The sequence below is a fragment of the Nuphar pumila genome, chromosome 13, assembly GCF_984573655.1.
Source record: "Nuphar pumila chromosome 13, dmNupPumi1.hap1.1, whole genome shotgun sequence".
NCBI lineage: Eukaryota > Viridiplantae > Streptophyta > Magnoliopsida > Nymphaeales > Nymphaeaceae > Nuphar > Nuphar pumila.
Genome location: NC_143261.1, coordinates 15,537,828 through 15,557,428, shown reverse-complemented (window position 1 = coordinate 15,557,428; position 19,601 = coordinate 15,537,828). Strand labels below are relative to the sequence as shown.

The 19,601-nt window shown below is 37.2% G+C and overlaps 1 protein-coding gene and 1 long non-coding RNA gene across 2 annotated transcripts; one reads left to right on the top strand and one right to left on the bottom strand.

Annotated features, from left to right (window-relative positions):
- Window positions 1–450: 450 nt before the first annotated feature.
- On the top strand, window positions 451–904 carry LOC149817893 (uncharacterized). Its single transcript, XR_016427318.1, has 2 exons — window positions 451–496; window positions 644–904. It is a non-coding gene; the product is annotated as an uncharacterized LOC149817893 (long non-coding RNA).
- A 3,699-nt stretch (window positions 905–4,603) lies between these two features.
- On the bottom strand, window positions 4,604–19,299 carry LOC149817892 (uncharacterized). The gene is made up of 6 exons (XM_089984384.1): window positions 18,968–19,299; window positions 18,517–18,716; window positions 10,591–10,731; window positions 10,432–10,512; window positions 5,071–5,195; window positions 4,604–4,979 (listed from the first exon to the last, which is right to left on the bottom strand). The coding sequence occupies exons 1-6, from the start codon at window positions 19,200–19,202 to the stop codon at window positions 4,931–4,933; spliced, it is 831 nt and encodes a 276-aa protein (XP_089840510.1). The 5' UTR covers window positions 19,203–19,299; the 3' UTR covers window positions 4,604–4,930.
- Between the last annotated feature and the right edge of the window lie 302 nt (window positions 19,300–19,601).

Below are 19,601 nucleotides of genomic sequence, written 5' to 3'. Positions count from 1 at the left end.
TGTGTCCACCAATAGGGAGACATGGTCGCACGTGCCAACCAGCAAAAGGCAAGTATGGGCCCATGCCCATCACGTGACACTGGTATTAGCAGTCACCTACCTATTCTTCAAAATGAGTTTCGGTGGCCATCCCTACTTCACCAACCCTTCTTACCCTTTACCCTTTGGTGGTCCAAGCTCCATTAAAACAGCACCAGTCCAATAATACTATAAATTGATATCATACTATCACCAATGATACACACACACTCGCTCTCTCATGGCATTGCCTAAGTTGCTTCTTGTTTGCCTTGCTCTTTCTCTATTTACACTTCATCTAGTTGATGGCAGACTTGGATCAGAACAGTATCACTATGTAAGTCTAAAGAAAAATTTGATGAATCCATGTTGCATCATTTTAACTTCCCTAAGGTCATACTAACTGAAAAAAAAATGAATATATTGATATTGTAGGTTGGTGATGGGGATGGAGATGGAACTAGCTTACCTTCCATAGGTAATCAATAAACTTGCCATGGTTTGTTTAATTTATAACCAATCTCTCCTTTTTCTTATGCAACTATATAGTATTTTCTTTTTGAACGTAGTATGATTTTTTTCTTCTTTTGGTGGGGTGGGGGGTTATGGTTTTGGATGTTGTAAGACTGTGATGCTGCATGCAAAGGGAGATGCTCAGATGCTTCAAGGCAGGACAGGTGCATACAGGTGTGTGGCAGCTGCTGTAGGGTGTGCAGCTGTGTCCCGCCAGGAACTTATGGTAACAAGGAGAAATGTCCATGCTATGCAGGCCTGACTACTCATGGAGGCACGCCAAAGTGCCCCTGAGCCACTGCTCATTCCTGCATCTGGTTTTGATAATAATCTGTAAACATTATTAATTATTAGTTATCATCATCATCATACATTTCTCTCTCTCTCTATATATATATATATATATATATATATATATATATATATATATATATATATATATACATTTTGTTTCTTTGGTAGTGCTGAGAAAATGGTACTGATGAGTGTAATTGCTCACTGGTTGGGTGGTTAGTAGTAACTGAAAAAATAGACCAAACACTTAGCATGCTAATAAGATGAGATATTCTGCATAAGAAACCTTGATTTGAGCAGATCCAAGCAAACATTCACTAAAATGTGGATACATATCCACATCGCCTTCGTTCTAGATCTATGGTCCGAGAGAGTATGATGAACCAAATGGTGACATGAACGCAGTTAAGGCTATGTTTGGGAGCCTTGCATTAGGATGGAAACATCAACTCCATGTGTTGCCAAAATATGATTTTGCCAAAATGTGGTGTTGAAGATGGGGGTGACAAAAACACCACGAATGGTGTCTAAATGTGATGTTGGGGCTGTCAACTCCATTACATATGCATTTTTTTTGGCAACATCACTGCTCCTAAACAACAGCACAGTACATTGAGGAAACTGCCTCCAATTCAGAGCTCTCAAACAGAGCATAAGATCCCTTAATTTCCAGGGTTCTTGGAGGACGATGCACGTGTCCCAATGGCTAAATCTGAACTGCTAGGCCTAAATCATGCTTCTGCTTAAAGTACTGTAGGAGATACTAGAATGGAAAACTATGCCAGAAATGCTGATTTTAATAATAATTATACAACAAAATGTGAAAAAATGAACATGATCAAGACTTAGTCCTTTGTTGAGAATTACCAGGATATTTAGGAAATTGGGATCCATCTAAATTAGAAGGAACATCACAAGCAATGTTGTGAAAAGTGTTGAGATGAAACGAGGAGCTCCACAAAAAACTGAGGCGAAGCCTTAAGCTTCAAATTTTTTTTTTGAAAACTTAAAAAAATATTTAAAATTATAAATAAATAAAAAAATGCTATAAGGGTATATGGGATACTATCCCGATATGTTCCTTTCACTCACTCAAAAGGGGGAACAACTACCCAACATTACAATGATGTGTTATAAGTCACCTTAGCACCAAAGCATATTAGATTATACAATATATGCAGAACAAGGTGTGCATTTTCTTTTTAATGAAATGCATAAGAGAGAGAGAGAGAGAGAGAGAGAGCGTGCCTGTCAGCCTCTTCTTTTTCTTTTTCTTGTTCTTTTCGATAGAGAGACTGCAAAAGAGAGAGACGATAGAGTAGAGACTGAAAGAGAGTAGGGAGAGTAGAGATGAGAGAGCAGGGATAGGGAGAGGCCTCTTCTATTTACTCCCAAAATTGAGTCAAATCAGGGCTTTGACCCAATATATATGAAGCATGCCTCACCCTGAGGTGCACGCCTCATAGCTCTCAGGACATTTACGCCTAAGGCTAGCGCCTCAAGGCACAAAGGGCCTCGCCTCAAGGCGAGGCATGCCTTTTGTGCCTTGAGGTGCATTTTTAACAACATTGATCACAAGCCATATGGTTTATCCCATGCTCTTTCCAACCAGTGCAATTCTGAATGTCAAAGGCAGGTAGTGTTTTTTTTTTGTATAATAAAGAGAAACCAGTCCTGTTACGGGCTAAGAGGTGCAATATTGACCGTGGCCCTGTTTCAGTGCCCTCGTGAGCTTCCATGGCAGGTAGATTGCAGAATGATTCTTACGCACTAACTACTTAGCTTCGATGCCACACATCATATAGAGCTGTATCTAGTTGTTTCAACATTGTATCTTCCCTCCCAAATAGGTATATGAGCTGTGAGAGTAAAGATGATACAGTGGACCATCAATGATGATATCAAAGTAGTAATAATGATCGAATACCACTTGGGTCAGTGACCAATAAGGTAGCTGATGGTTGGATTGCAACAGTGGCCTATAAATTATGGTAGTACTAGCTGAAATTGCAGAAAAGTGTCTCATATTTTCTGAAAAGGAATTCAGGAGTCAAGACCCAACTACTTTACAATGAAAGTGTCAAATATAGACCTTACATGGAGTAACTCAGGTTATTGTGTATAACAAAAATACTTAACTGCCCTTGTTGCATACAAAAATAGGCAAAAAAACGCATCTTTTACAAACCAAAGGTTGAAAAAGATATGTTATAGATCTTAACCATGAAATTAACTTGAGGCCTCTACTGCACAGTTTTAGTAAAAGTTGGGTGTTGAAGTGTCTTTGCAGAAAACCATGGGAGTCTTTTGGAAGATTAGGCAAAAAGTGGGGCTCTAAACTGAATTTTTCCTAATAATTAATTACCACTTGCAAGATTTTAAACAACCCGCATGCCATTGCACCTGCATTAAAAACTTGTGTCGGTGGGGCCGTACAATAATGAGTTGCAATGATGCAGCCATTGCAGACTAAGAGCATTCATTGTAGAGCACCGCACAGTGGTGCAAACGGATGGAGATGGACTGAATCATGGTTGAACTGAGTCCAAATCTAGATCCAAAATCTCAGGATCATGGTTGATCTGAGTCCAAATCCATTTACAAAGTTTCAGCAGCAAGTAGGAATGTGAATCCTAATCTTACATACAAAATAGACAAGCAGATTTGATTTGATCTTAAGCCCAATGCAGATTCAATGGAAAATGTCCAACCAATGGTGTTAGTCAAGAGCCTAAGTGGTGTCATGGATCACTAGGGGCATGTTTGCTTTCGTCATAGGTGGGGATGAACGAACCCAGCTGAGAAAGTAAAAGCTGTAATTGTTGGTCACAAGGTCAATTTTGCGAGCAACTTTCACAAAATTCAATTTAAAAGCAATCATAGCTGGCAATCACAATCACAACTTGTACTTTTCTCATGTTTCATCAACCTTGAAACAACTCTTGTGATTGAGATATAATCACAAGATCTTGAGAAAATCCAAGAATCACAGGTCATTGAAAACATGCTATAGGTTTACTATTAGGTTGCCCAAGGTTATTGATCGTGAAGTCGAACTGCATCCAAATACCATCAGGAGTGCCTATGACCTGACTCGCTCTCTACAAAATGTACAAGATATGCCTTCTCCTTCAAGCTCATTCACCATAAAACCAAGGACCCAAATCCAATGGCATATTAGAAAACCTTTTGGCCACAAGAACAGGCGTACCAAAGGAAATCAAACGAAGATTGTGAAATCCAATTCATGTGTCATTTTTTACCAGAAACCAGCACTGTCAATGTCGCTAATCTTACACCCATCCTATAGTCCAAACACATTATAGAGATAGAGATAGATAGATATAGAGGTAGAAATTTGTTGAACGGTGATCAGATCCAGCATAGGAATAACTGGATTCAGTTGAAGTGATGGATCCTCTATATGATACAAAGACACTGAACTATGTTTCACTCTGCACGTTAAAGATTTTCATACAAGTTTCTTTGCAGATACTAGCTGTGTCTTTGATAGCTGATGCTTAATGCTTATGACTGAATCCTTTGTGAGCTAGTTTAATGCGTGTCCTAAGGCAATGATAGATATCACGTGAGTTTAGTGACTACTGCTACAGAGTAACTGATGCAAGAAGCAGACCATAGATGAGCAAAGTGTTGCAACACACGTTACACCTGAACCAGGAACAGTTTGTACAGCAGAGCACAAATAAAAGAACGCGACACAAAAATGTGTGGATATTGTCACACAAAGAAACATGGAGGACCAGCTGCGTCTTCAAATAAGCCAAGAATAATATAAATCAATCTAATAAAAAGTTGTTCCATGAACATCCCCTGCCAGTGGAATGCAAGCTTACATCTTTAAGACTGACAAAAATTGTAAATTTGTGCAACTAAAAAGTTTTACATAAGCATTGCCTAAAGAGAAGCAGCAATCCTAACCCTTTCCATTAGTCTTCCCATAAATTAATGTATCATGAAAAACTCTGGATTCATTAGTTTATTCCCATGAAAGATACAAAATACTCTACATAGGAGAACACTAGCTGTGGTAAGTTACCATAAAAGCAGTACACACAAAGTACATCATTGCAGAGCCTCAGGTTTACACCACTCCAGAAGGGAGGCGCAAAACAAGTTGCCCGCCAAAAACACTGTCAAAATGACAAAAGTTGTCAGAGCTCATATGGTCAAAAAGAAATGCTCAAATCAACAAGCAAAAAGAAAGTGTACCAAATTCATCACCTCCTAACATAATAGTAACAGAAATCTGCTAGAATAAAAGTCTGTACAACTTCAGAGAGAAGCACCATTGAAGGCCATAGGCCATATCCTAAAGCAGTCAGCAACTGTCCACGAGTATCCAAAACCTGTAACAAAGGAAAAAATATGTCATCTGTTCACAAGACTTTTCTTCTTACACTCTGACATACTGGGTGATGGATCATTGCAGAGAGCTGCAGCTAGTTAATGCATCATTTGAATGATGATGAATGTAGGATCCAGGACCGAAAAGAAGAAAAAACATAAAGGTTGTCAATGAAAACGAAGGCATCCAATCTATGTAAACAGTCCATAATTAAGCAATCAATATGATGTCTTCGGTTATCACAAAAAGAAAAAGGACAAGCAAAGAGCTTGGGACATATGAACAAATGTTGCGATCACATCATCCACTTAACCGATTTTTTTTATGAGTAATCAACAGACTTGTTGACTTCTCAATAAGGACATTTCCAAAGCTGCTATTAGCTTTTGGCTAAAACAATTTTATCAGGTAGCTTGCTGTGAATCATGACACTGAAGCTCCTGTTAGGACTAGAACTTGAGTTTGTATACACAGAATATGAATGTTTTAGAAATTTTTGACATGAAAAGTGGGTTGAATTAGAAAAAATCCAAAAAGCATGGACAATATGGTAAATGAAAAGCAGATGAATCTAGAAGGGGAACAAAGAAGTGGGCACTTAAGCAGCTTATCTGAATCCAACAGAGATTCTTAATTGAACTAGTTTGCATAGTCATACCCAGGAAAATCAGATTCATTTAAAATTGGAACTCAATATTCCCTCCCATTGACAATCCAAGGATTGGTTAGTCATAGCACCAGAACTAAGGAGCTACTAGATCTTAACTGTCGATATGATGTATCTTGTAAAGTTGCATGAAGTGAATGTGTCGCAATTTTAATTGACCTTAAAAAGAGAAGAAACTTTTAAGTTTTCATCGACTCCTCCATTAGAAACAATAACCAGGATTTCTTTTGGGCTAAAACCATTTTGAAAATACAAAAGCACAAATTTTAAGTGAAAAACATGTAATGATCGAGTCAAATAAGATAGCTCAATGGCTGGAGTGATACTATCTTAACTGAGGGGCCTTTGATTCAAATCCCATCAAGGGAAATCCTTAGCTTGACTCTCTAAGAAAACAAAAACATGCAATGGTTGTAAATTTTTCATTCAGTTTTCCTCTGAAGTCAACTTCAAAATTCATAAAACCAACGATGTGTAGACACCCAATTTTTCACGATTCCCAAAGTACTAACACTATTAAAAAGTATTTTCTCAGGCACAAGACAAAAATCCCAAAACCTAGTCAGTTTCTACTCTAGTTTAGGAAAAAACCCAAAATAGTTAGGTATTATCCTTAGAATTTTAGGAAAATCCTACCAAAATGTCAAAAACACCCAAAATAAAACAAATTTCCCAATTTTCAGGCTTTGTTGTCCGATAAAGGTTTGTCGTCTAGTGTGTGGGATGACAAACAAGTTTTGTCGTCCATCGTCAGGACGGCAAACCAGGATTGTTGTCCACTGTTGACGTGGGATGGCAAACCAGGATTGTCGTCCACTGTTGGGGCGATTTTGTCGTCCGGCGTCAGCCCTCAAGTGTGGGACGACAAACCATGTTTATCGTCTATGGTTGGGATGGCAAACCCTATTTGCCGTCTAATGTTGGGACAGGCAATTTAGGTTTGTCGTTCAGCGTCCGGATGTCAATCCAGGTTTGTCGTTCAGCGTCCGAACGTCAATCTAGGTTTATCGTCCAGCATCCAGACGACAATCTTGTTTTGTCATCCAGTTGTAAGACGACAAGCGGTATTTCCATCCAGTGGCCGGATGGCAAACAGTCTTTGTCGCCCACCCCATCGAATGAAGGGATAAGCCTCAAAGAGGCTTGTTCCTGTTGCATCCAAACTCTCCAGACAAGTTTTTCAAACAAGACTCTTCTTGGATAAGCCTTATCCTCCCTTTGAGATAATCACAAATCCATTGGATTCGAATCCTGAAGACCCTTTATCTGTATCCAATCCTAAACTCCTATAAATAGAGTTTGACGCCTAGAGTTTGATCATCTAGAAATCCCCTGTCTGAGTGCTGGCCCTAGAGAAAACGCCAACCCTAGCCTTGCCTTCACTTTGCCTCTCTCTTGATCCCTAAATTGTCATACCCTACGCGGATGTGCTGCTGACCGAAAAAAGCAGTTGTTTGGAGCCTAAAAGACAAACGGACCTAGAGTCCGAAAAAAGTGATTTTCCAGATCAATTCGAAAGTTTGTTCTTATGTTTTAGTTTTCACGTTCCTTTTTATTATTTCTTGTGTAAATACTTATACACGTTGATTCATTGCATATTTCACATTGTGAAGAGTTGGAATCCCAAATCTGGATTTTTTTGACAGTGAGCTTCGAGCTACGGAGGTTGAAACATGCTTCTGCTTTACCTTCTCGTGGAGAGGGACGATCGATGTTTAAAACGAGCGTCCCATATCTTTTAAACGAATTTGGAAAAGGTTTTGTGAAATCAAGATGAGTGTATATTTCTTTTACCACAAAATTTTTGTTAACACAATGATATATGAAAACCCCAATAATCCAATCCAACACTCTCAACCAAACTCTAGAAAATCCAAACTCACTACTACTTTTGCTGTTTTTTTTATTTTTTTGAGATTCTAATAAGGCATTCATATTCATTGAAAGTTGTGCATGATATTTCTAGTATACAATCAAATGAATTTCATGCAAAAACTGAAAAATTCCCTCCAAGACTCAATAAAAAAATTATAAATTTCTATTATTTATTCCACCCAAGTTATTTAATATTGACCATTTTATCAAGATAATTTCTAATAGATTCAGAATAAAAAAAGGGAATGACTTAGGTAAAGGCTACTTTTATTCCAGCACCTATGTCAAACACATACCATGTTCAACATGGCAAATAGTACACTTCAAACTTAGTAAAACGCCATGCAGCTTCATAAGAGTCAGATATTCATCTACTTTCTTTACAATTGTAGTTTCATGCAGGCACTCTAGTTCTACACAATTTTTGTGATGCACTTTATTCCTGCACCTGGTGATGCAATAATTTTGCTTTTCCAAAACAATCCAATAGAAAAGATAAACAACATCCTGAAGAAAAGCTACCAAGCCCAATGCATTCAGTCCTTTTCCACAAGTTTCACGAAAATGTTCTAATGAGGAATGGATGTGAAGCAGGTAATTCAGAATTCACTCTCGAATGAATCTATGACAATGTTTGACATGCATAATGCAGGTTGCCAAACTCATGGTTCATCATAGCCCATCTGATCATTTTTCCACTTAAACAATGAAAGAAGACAAGGTTCCCATGAACTCCACAAACTTGGCTCATCCAGCTCAAGTCCACATACAATTAGGCCCGCCCTTGTTTGTCACCTATGATGCTCCAGTTCACCATGAAAGTCTATACCCATTGTGCACCTTAACCATTTTGGCTTTCATAGCCAACTCCCTGCATCAAAATCCTTCCCTATTTAAGGTCCAGAATCAGCATGTCAGATTCTATAATCTTGTGTATGTCAACTCCCTTGGAAAATCAGCCTGTCATTTGGATCATTTGTGCGTTTTGACGACTGCCTGTCTAGACATTCAGCCCCCAAACCATAACCATTCTAAGTTGGCAGATATTTCCATGCAACCAAAAGAGAATAGTACCCACCAATTATATATTTTTTCAGTTTTATTGATAAATGACATTGTGCTTTGAGAGATTTCTCAGCTCGAACATTTCTTTTATGTTTTACTTATTTGCCACATCTGGCCAGTTATATCTAAGTGTTAACAACTACAAGTTTTAGCGGATAATATCAAGTTCATCAAGTTTACATCACAAAAACCATGAATGTTATTGCTAAACCACAAACCGATTATGATAAGAGTCAGTGACCATAATTAAGCCGAGACATGAGATTTGTGCAATAATTGATTGTTATTCAGGGAAACTTGTTTATGTTCTTCATTCTTTCAGTATTCCGTTTTTTTTGAAAGGCAAGCTGGGGTTAGGCAGACCCCGATCAGTTATACAACTATACGATTGGGTTTTGAACCTGCAACGTCCCAACCATGGTTGTCAGAAGAGGAAGCGGGAGCGGGAAGTGAGGCACTTTCAAAAATTTAGGAAGTGGGAAGCGTGGGACTACTTAGAAGCGAATCACGAACCGTCTCAGAAGTGACCTAGGAAGCGAACCGGAAGCGACCTAGGAAGCGAGGGGGAAGCGAAAAAAGAAGAAAAAAAAAATAAAAAAGAAAAAATAAAATGGAAAAAAGAGGGAGGCGAGGGGGAAGCGTGGGGGGAGCGCGCTTCCCAAAAAAAGGGGACGCTTCCCCCACGCATTTCGGAAGCACGATGTTTCGCGCTTCCGAAGCGCGTATCGGGGAAGCGCGCTTCCCCTACTATAGGGGCGCTTCCGGTAACTCTGGTCCCAACACAAGGTGACGTGCACTAGTTTCTCTTACAAGACAAGTGGAGCCCCCGTTGGTCAGTATTACATATTTTACACTTCAAGAATACATATTTGTGCATTACAATGAACACACATGACCAAAAGTTTTATTCAAGCAGCACGAGGTCAAACCATACAGTGACATATACGTCAGGGCATTATATCCAATCATTATACTAGAAGAAATATTTAGAGAAGCTCTATGATCCAAAATTCATGAAAGTTTGAATATTTTGTAAGCAAAAGGAACTTCCTCCAAAAGAATAAAGCATTTCTGTTTGATTTAGTAATACCTGATGCAGAAGGTCCATTGCTTAAAATGCAATATCTAGCATGAGATGCTTTTTTATCACACTTAGATACTATGACACATCAAATATTCAATAGTTACACCATAGAGACAACAGTTGACTTATGTATTCATCTAAAAGGAGAATCTTGGAATGGTAGTAAAAACAGAATGTCCTGGTAAAGCAGCTGAAATGATTCATCAGAAGCTTTTCCGATAACCCCCATATCTTACCAGGGTCATTATAAATCAGGCACAATAATCAGAAGAAAAGCATTGATTTGGTCATTGTAATTGCCTAAATCATGTACCTAAGACCGATATGTTCTAAATATCCACGTGAGTTACATGCATGCACACACATATAAATAAGGATAGTTTGTAGATACAATGATGCATGGAATACAAGCAAACATGAAAGCGTACCATTGGAAAAATACACCACAGATATGTACCATTGAACGTCTTGCAAACAAAAGCCACAAAAATAAGGACTGGATGCTTTCACACAAATGAACAGAAGAATTCAGATGGAAATTCATACCTGAAGGACCCAATGTGCACAACTCAAGAACCTAGCAACCCCCAGAGCAAATACATAATGAGCAGTAAATGGTTCAACAATCTGCAAAAGAGTGATAGTATTTCAAGAAAGGCATGCTTAGTCATCATGAATTCAAAAAATAAATACTAAAGTTTTCACCTTTGTGTTTTGCATCACACGTAACTGAGGCAATACAGAAACAGCCTCCAAGTAAACACAGAAAGACCAGGAGATCCTATGAATTATATTATGTGATGTTGTAGGATGAACAGCAAGTGCCAGTATGGCACACGGGACTACCTGCATCCAGAATTTGTATTTGTTACAATCGAGTTAGAATCTCAACATGCAAGTTGTTTTGACTAAATCTAACCTCATAGATGTGTTTAGCATGCTCGATTTCGTATGAATCGACTCTTGGATCATTTTCCGGCAAAAAACATGTTTTTATGAATCAGGAAAAACTGATGCATTAGAACCGTTGATTTTTGGATTGCTGGAAAGACCTGTATACAGGTCAGATTCCAGTGATCCAAAAGCTGGTTCCCACTAAACAAAACATGCAGATCACATCTATGGCATTAGACGTAAAAAAAAAGCAGGGGGGGGGGGGAGGGGAGTGGGCACTTTGCTAAGTTGATTGCACATACAATCGACTGTAGCAATATATTTCCATTTGAGAATGCAATGCTATATCAAGACCCCAATAAATATATATTAAACTTACTAGTACTATGATATGTGTACATATAATACATACACACACAATTACTCATATATATATATATATATATATATATATATATATATGTGGAAGGGAGACCGTCCAACCAAAGGAAGGTCCAAAATCTATACCCGATGATAATCGACGACGTTCCTTCCCTAACGATCGAGGTTTTCATCGATCGGACTTTACATATTGGATTTTTATCATTCATTTAGTGAGTGACATGTTTTGGATTATGAATTTTTCCATGTTTAGATGTTTTTTTGAAAGCGCTAAAAGTCAATGGCCCACAATACTTTGTATTGTAAAGTTTAAATGCACTGCGAGTTGTCAAGTCTTCACAATTCGAAAAAACATGTCTATATGTTGTAAAGTCTTCGTATAAAGCATATTTCTTACTAAATACAGTCTAAGAAACAAATATATGAGGTCTGATCGATGAGATGCTCAAGCATTGCATGAAAGTCGTCTGATCGTCGTTGGTTGTAGATTTTGGACCCTCTTTTGGTTGGATGGTCACCCATTCCTATATATATATATATATATATATATATATATATATATATATATATATATATATATATATATAGAGAGAGAGAGAGAGAGAGAGAACTAGAATATGTATACCAGCAAACTATGTTTACTAGTTTGAACCAATAGGAGACATTCGATCTGAGGATCAAACGACTTTTGTTTGTCCCTTTTTCTACCCAAAGCAGAGGCTCTTACTCTCCCTCTTCACTTTCCACCCACCATCCCCGATTGCGGTCACTGTCACTGGCTCCCACCCCGGCAACACCACACATCTCCCCTTTTCACCTAACACAGATGTTGTCTAGCAAGTGATGCAAAGGCCACACTGCCTTTGTTCAGGGCAGGTATTGGACCATCGAAGAGGCCACACTGCCTCCATCCGACAAGTGACGGACGACGGCCTGGATGGACGATGAGCGACCTGGATGGAACCAACAGGACCAGATGTCTATTAAGATTAATATAATATAAGTATATATATTATATATATTGTAAATATATATAATATATATGAGAGTCAAGTCAAAGCTAGTTTGACTTACTCCCAACGGCTAGAATTCTAGCCGTTGGAAGCGCTCTCTCATTCTTTAATGAGAGAGGACTCCCCCCTTCCATTCCACTTCTTCTCTTATTCTCTCATCTACTTTTCTCTATAAATATGAGTGGGTGGGTGCCTCTGTAAGGTGAGAGAGTGATGAGTAGTTCTAGATATTTTTTAGTGTTCTTGAGTGTATTTTTGTAGTGAGGTTTTTATGTATTTTATTATTCATTATGAATGAAATCATTTATTCACAAAACTTGTATTAGTTTGTATCTTGTTAGTATTCAAATGTATTTTGATTTGGCATTTAAATTACGATTTGGAATGTCTTGTGTTTTGTGCCATTTCGTGACATGGTATCAGAGCGAGGGTGTTCTTGGACCTTCAAAGTGTGATCATCACGTGATCGTGGTGCCCAAGAGAATGTGTTGTCTACATCTTTCTCTCTCTTATAATTTTTCAAGTTAAATGGAGCTACATGATGTGGGCTTTGGTATGTATTCTAAAATCCTCATATATACGACTATTTTTTAGTTCTCTACCTTTAAAAAGGGTATTTATATATTTTTGAAAATTTTGTTTGAAATATTATGGTTATTTCTTGATCGTGTAAAATGTGTTTTCTTTAAAAATTAAATTGAAACTAGAGTTTGTGTTTAGACATTAACTCATAAGTAGCATATTGTTCAGCTCTTTATGATAAATCCTCCATTTTTTATTTTGCATTTAGTGGTAAATGATTTGTCAGTGCTTGAAGGTATTCAACCCCTTCTTGCATTATTTCATCATCAATAGAATATTATTGTGTTAACCACCTTGGGTGGATTTTGTGTGTGAGCCCATTTTGTGGCTTGTGGTGCTTTGGTGGAACTCTTTGAGTGTCCACTTTGTTGATTGGTGAACATCTTTGGAGACGTTCATTTCACTGCATATTAATTCAAAGTTTATTTTGGGTATATTAGTGTCTTTACAATTGTTTGTGCATATTCCTATAATATATTAAAAACTATGTTCTAAAGTAAGTATGCGGTTTCTTAAGAACTCCAATTACTATGATTATATGTTTTCTATACATCTTCATTTCTTGTTAAACAAATGAAAATTTTATTTTGAGCCTTTTATGGATGCCCTTTTGTAGGCTTTGTTGGTGTGCCCCTAATGGACACTAATTTTCTTGATTAACGATTCTTGTCATTTATAAAATATTAAATATTATAGTGGATTTTATGTGGCCTTAAAGTTATTAGATTATTGGATATGCATGAATTTTAATTTCTTTGCGAGTATCCATGATTGATTGTGGTTGGATATGCTCTTGGTCTTGTGTATGGTTCGTTGAGAATCATTGTAAGTTTTGGCCCCTTTTATGTTGTATACCATTGTTGTCTCATAATAGACTAGATTGAGCTATCTTTCTATATAGCTTGTTTATATTGGTCATACTCATTCTTCATTGTTATTGATGTAACCTCGATTGTCTTTACTTATAAGGTTTATGAAAACTTATAAATTAATATCTTGTGTGCATATGATTGCACAAATCTTTATAAGGTTTTTACCTAACATTATTGGACTTGATTTGAAACTTGCTTTTTCAAATCGAATATTTGATATGAACTAACCTATTTGGAATTGGAATTATGTAAGTATGAATTGCCTTTTGTGACATTTGGATTGTCCATCACAAAATTTTATATGATGCATCATTCTCTTGGCCTCGATTTTTGTTCAGAGATGTTTATTGAGGTGAATTGTGTGCACCTCGTTTTATGTCAGTTTAAATTGTTGACTTGTGGCTTGACTCTAACTAACAGTTGATTGATCTCTAGATTTATGAGTGTATTGCATCACTCATTTGTTGATTGGCCATTATTATTATGGATGCTTATAATTATGCTTGTTTATGATAGCTATCTATTTTTGAAACCATGGCGTTTTGAAAGATTGTTAAAAATGATATTCTTATTGGTGACATTAGTTTGGTTCCATTACAAACTCTATTACCTTGTGTGTCCTCTCTTTTTTTATGTTTTTATTTAAATATTATTTTATGCAGACAAGAGACGTTGTTTATGAGTGTGGTGAGGTATGTGCACCCGTTGAAACTAATGTTGTTTATAAGAGATTTTGGATTATCAGTGTGGTGAGTTATGTCCACCTCTTGAAACTAATGTTGTTTACAGTTTTACAATTATTTGTAAGGTGAGTTATGTGCACCTCTTGTGAATTGTAACTCTTTTATATTGTCAGGGAGCCCTATATTTTTTATGCATGGTCACAAAGATGATTGTTGCAGACATTTGTAATTGATCTCTTAATTTGTATTGTTAGGGAGCCTTGTATTGTCTGTGTATGGTCACAACGATAATTGTTGCTGACATTTATAATTGTGCTCTTGTTCTAGTAGTCGATATACTTAAATTTTGAGGTTTGAAGGTCTAGTGAGGTGATTTTCTTGTGGTGGTCAAACTAGTGTTTTGATTTGTAAATTTTATTCATTATGATGTATGAGATTTTTCATAATTTCTCTAAACTCATTTGTTCTTTTATGAGAAACGGTTGTTGAAATATTTTCATGCATTTTGCAATATATATGCTTTAGTTGCATGAGTACTCCATGATTAGTTGTCTTGCATAAGTTTATGCATTTCCTTAGTAAAAACTCTTATGTATATGCCCATGGTGGCTATTGTGTGCATCTGATTGCTCTTGAGATTGTTCTCACTTTGTATTACCTGATTGGTAAATTGGTGCTTATGCATTCCTATTGTATTTGTGTGGATTCTCACGGGGATTCCTTTTTTTTGTATTTTCACTTGTTTCAAAACATGTGCTCTTGAAAGTTTGTTTATTATTATCTCTTAAAATTGATTCATAAGTGACTTTTTTAGTTGCATGACTCATATTGCTTCCAAAGATATAATTGATCTTGGTGCATTTGACTTCTCTTAATTAAGTGATGGAAATCATTTCTTGTATCTTACGTTGTGTAAAAATATCTTGGGATTTAAACTCTTTTGTGGGTTATTTATTCATGGTATTAATGATTGCTTGAAAATTCATATTTTAGGTCTATTATGCATTAATGTGATAAATATGTGTATATTGAATAATGCAAATGTTTTAAGTAATTAATGAGATATGAACTTATCTTTAAAATATTTTTTGCATGCATTTCTCTTTTTGATAATATGCAATTATGTTCTCTTATGAATTAAGAATTATGATTTCTTTATTTGAAGTCGAGTTTGTCAATGACTATCATGTTTGTAGTTAATGAATATTCAAAATTAATTCTTACTTTAAATGATTTTGAAAAATGTTAAATTAACTTATGAAATATTTTGTACATATCTTATATTTGTGTGCTTGACCATCCTCTCTCCATAATATATATATATATATATATATATATATATATATATATATATATATAAGTATACTTATTTCTTGTTAAATTGATCAGGTTTTGCTTTCTTTAGAGGTTCTCCAAATATTGGTAGTATGAATGATTTTAAAGACATTTCGAGAATATCAAGAATTGATGATACTAAAGATCCTTTATGTAATGGAGCATATGATTGAGCACCCCTTGAAGAGACACCAAATAGAAGAACTTGATGAAGCTTATGAAGACATTTTGTGTAATGGATTTCTTTTTTTGTAATTTCAAACTTACAGTGAGACACCGTAACTGTAAGTTTGAGGGGGGTGCTAAGATTAATGTAATATAAGTATATATACATATATATATATATATTATGTATATAGTATAATAATATATATGGGAGTCAAGTCAAAACTAGTTTGACTAGCTCCCAACGGCTAGAATTGTAGCTGTTGGGAGCTCTCTCTCATTCTTTAATGAAAGAGGACTTCCCCTCTCCATCCGTGATCATGGTACTCATGTTCTTAGACCCTCAAAGTGTGATCATCACGTGATCGTGGTACTCGTATAATCGTGGTGCCCAAGAGGATGTGTTGTCTACATCTTTCTCTCTCTTATAATTTTTCAAGTTAAATGGCACTACACTATGGTACATGGGTGCGGGTGCGGGTGCGGGGATGCGGCACTTCCAAAAAACCTAGGTGCGGGGGTGCGGCAAAATATATATATGACTTATAACCAGTTTTTTTTGCTGGTGTGTTTGTTTGAAGACTTGTTACCCACATTCTGCTTGTTGTGTACTTTGGCGCAATGGGACAAAATTGATGAACCGAAAGGATTGGCAATCTGATCGACCCAGCCTGTTGTGTTCTGCTGACTGTCATGATTCAATCATGTCTGAAACTCCCTGGTCTTCACAGAAAAAAATATAAGTGAAAGGTTTGATGTGGTTTGTTGGAGAGAGAGTCTTCACGAGGCCTACGGCTCCACCGCCACTGCCACGCCACTGCTTAGGGTTCTTCAAATTTCATTTTATATACAGTTGCACACAGATCTCCGGTCTGGACTCTGGATGACAGCTAAAAGAAATTTATTGGATTTGACATGTGGAAAAAAGAGGTCTACACCAGTCTACGGCTAGAGCACCCATCTCGTCAAGAGAAAAGTGAATACTAAAAGCCACCAAGGCTACCACCACCATTATCATTTATTATGGAGAGAGAAAATCCTTGACGAAGAAAGATCTGGATGGTTGAAGGATAAAGACTTCAAAAGGCTCTTGAATTTTGGTTTTAATTTTTGAGGAAGATGGATCATCATTTCCAAGTTAACAATATGTTTTCCAACGCTGTGAATTCATTGTTTGGAGGCAGGAATAGCATGGGATGCCAACAAAGCTCGTCAAATGTTGTGGACACAAGTGCTCCTTTATAAAACAAGAGCAACAACAGCAAGCAGGCATCCACGCTTTGGCTGTTCCGTCCTTTCATTCTCTCATCACTACCTGCAGGGATCCAGCAAGGGGTGGGGAGAGGTGAAGAATCTGGAAGTCCTCGTCAGGGAATAGGAAACTCTAAAGAGACAGAAGCTATGAAGGCCAAAATCAAAATCAAAATCAAAATCCAGCAAGGGGCGGGTCTCGCTGCGCGGTCAGCTGTCAATAGATTTTTTTTTTAAATTCCGCAGCGCATTTCATAGGGCAAAATTTAAAAAAAAAAAAAAAAAAAAATTTGGACCAAAATAACCCTGGGTGCGGTCAATGCACCCAGGGTCGGGTTGACCGCACCCGGTGCCGCACCTGTTTGGCCGAATCCCTATGACATAGGCGCTACATGATGTGGGCTTTAGTATGTATTATAAAACCCTTATATATATGACTATTTTTTAGTTCTCTACCTTTAAGAAGGGAAGGGGAAAAACAGGAGTCGCTATTGTAGTTTCCATATATATATAGGACAACTGAACATATTATGCTCCATTTCTCATTTTGCCGCGTTCTGCCCCACAGTTTTGAAGTGTCTTATGATAGATCTGAACAGTTTGATGTGTTAAGCATGCTCGATTTAGTAGGAATTGACTCTTGGATCATGTTTTTTCGATGAAAAACATGTTTTTATGAGCCGGAAAAAATTGATACTTTCATCGCCATTGATTTTGGATCACCAGAAAAAACTGTATACAGGTCAGATTCCGGTGATCCAAAAGCCAGTTTCCACCAAACAAAACCTATAGATCACATCTATGGTGTTAGATATGAGAAAAAATACCAAAAATTCTGCTTTTGAGGGGGGCAGAACCTGAAAGTGGGCAGAACCATCGCATTACTCTCCTAACAAATTGGTCTGTCCTAACAAATTTGAGTAGTACTGATATGGACCATATTAGTTTTTTGATATCTCATTCCATGTTTAGTAAAATCTTACAAACCGGTCTCTATATTTTTTATCATTTAGCACTATCTTGTTTAACAAATTATGTCATTTTTGTAGTTAGAAGGATAAAAGATATGCTTTAAAGTTGTCAAAATTACAAGAGGTATGCCAATAGCATCAATATTTTTGCCTAATAATTTTGAACAGGATTGGTTTCTACAACTTTGACCGGCCACCGCCATCATAGATCTTTAATTAATAATAAAAAAACTCAAGAACCTACCGCTAAGCACGTATTTGTTTCAATTTAGCTATAGGATCGACAAAGGAATGGCAGAAAATGATGGTTTACATTCTCATCATCCATTTCAAACGATCATAGAAAATGCCTGAGTACCAACCAGTTTCTCATACTGCTAAACTCCATGATCTGAAGTTTACTAATCAATCAGACAATTAAAATCTTAAAAAAATAAGTGCAAATAATAAAGAAAATAGATGGATAGAATGATCCAAAACTCACCACATAATATATTGCAAAGTTGTCTTTATCCTCCATGTAACTCGACCTCAACTTAAACCGAATCATGTAAATTACCCACAATGTCGTAACCAACGTTGCCGAATCAAGCAGAGTGTGTATGTCGTATTCCATCATGTAGCTGCAATACAGCCTCACAGCTAAAAAAATCGCCGTAAGCTCCTGTGATTTGAGTGAAAGCCCTGCATCCAATTCCAAACGACAATCTCAGCGAAGAATCAATACGAAAAACCGCAAATTCCCAATAGAAGCTAACCAATCAATGCAACAACCATAAAACTCATCGGCCAACATCGTAAAATCCCTCAATTATAACAAAAAAAGGAAAACCCATTTCGCTTCCATCAGAAAAAGACAAGATTGTTCAAACTTATGAAGCCCCTATGAGAGAGAAATGGAGAAAAAGATGAAGATGGGTGGGAGAGGGGGGAACCTGCACAGGTCTTCTCCTTCATCAATTTGTAGATCAAAACGGAGATCCCGAGCGCGTGACAGGCCTCCGCGGCGACGAAGAGGTTGTCGTGATCGTGGACGATGAATCTGAGGAAAACTAGGGTGGCCATCCCCGAGACGACGGCGAGGAAGGCCTTCACTTTCGGGGGCTGCCTCCTCACCCATCCTACCAAAACGTTGATTGGGTTCTTCGATGCTCTTATAGGAGTGACCATCTTCGCCGCTTTCCCTTACCAGAAGAGAGAGAGAGAGAGAGAGAGAGAGAGAGAGAGACCCTCTGTGAGTTCCTACAGGGGAAGACAAAAGGGGTATGCGGTGATTAATTTGGTGCATGTGCTGCTTAATTGAAAGTAGGTTGCCTGTTTGCTTGGATCAGAAAAGAAAGTGGAAATCATTTCCGACAAACACGCCATGGAATGGACCTGGGTTGAAGGAAAAGGTCCAGACCTTCACGTTTATAACGCTTTTTCTCCTAAAAAAAATCATTTAACCTTAAAAACTTTAGGGTTGATGAAAAATATCCTGACTTTGTATGATCGGTATTAGGGGTGTCAACGGGTTGGGTTTACCCGGACCAGATCCGTACCAAACACTATAAGGTTCGGGTGATAAAT

Excerpts from the sequence above, each read along its gene's own strand:
- LOC149817892 (XM_089984384.1), bottom strand. The coding sequence starts at position 19,202 with ATGGTCACTCCTATAAGAGCATCGAAGAACCCAATCAACGTTTTGGTA. Across the intron at positions 18,717-18,967 it reads GAAGGAGAAGACCTGTGCAG|GGCTTTCACTCAAATCACAG; the intron begins GTTCCCCCCTCT and ends AATTGGATGCAG. Across the intron at positions 4,980-5,070 it reads TGTTACTATTATGTTAGGAG|TGTTTTTGGCGGGCAACTTG; the intron begins GTGATGAATTTG and ends TCATTTTGACAG.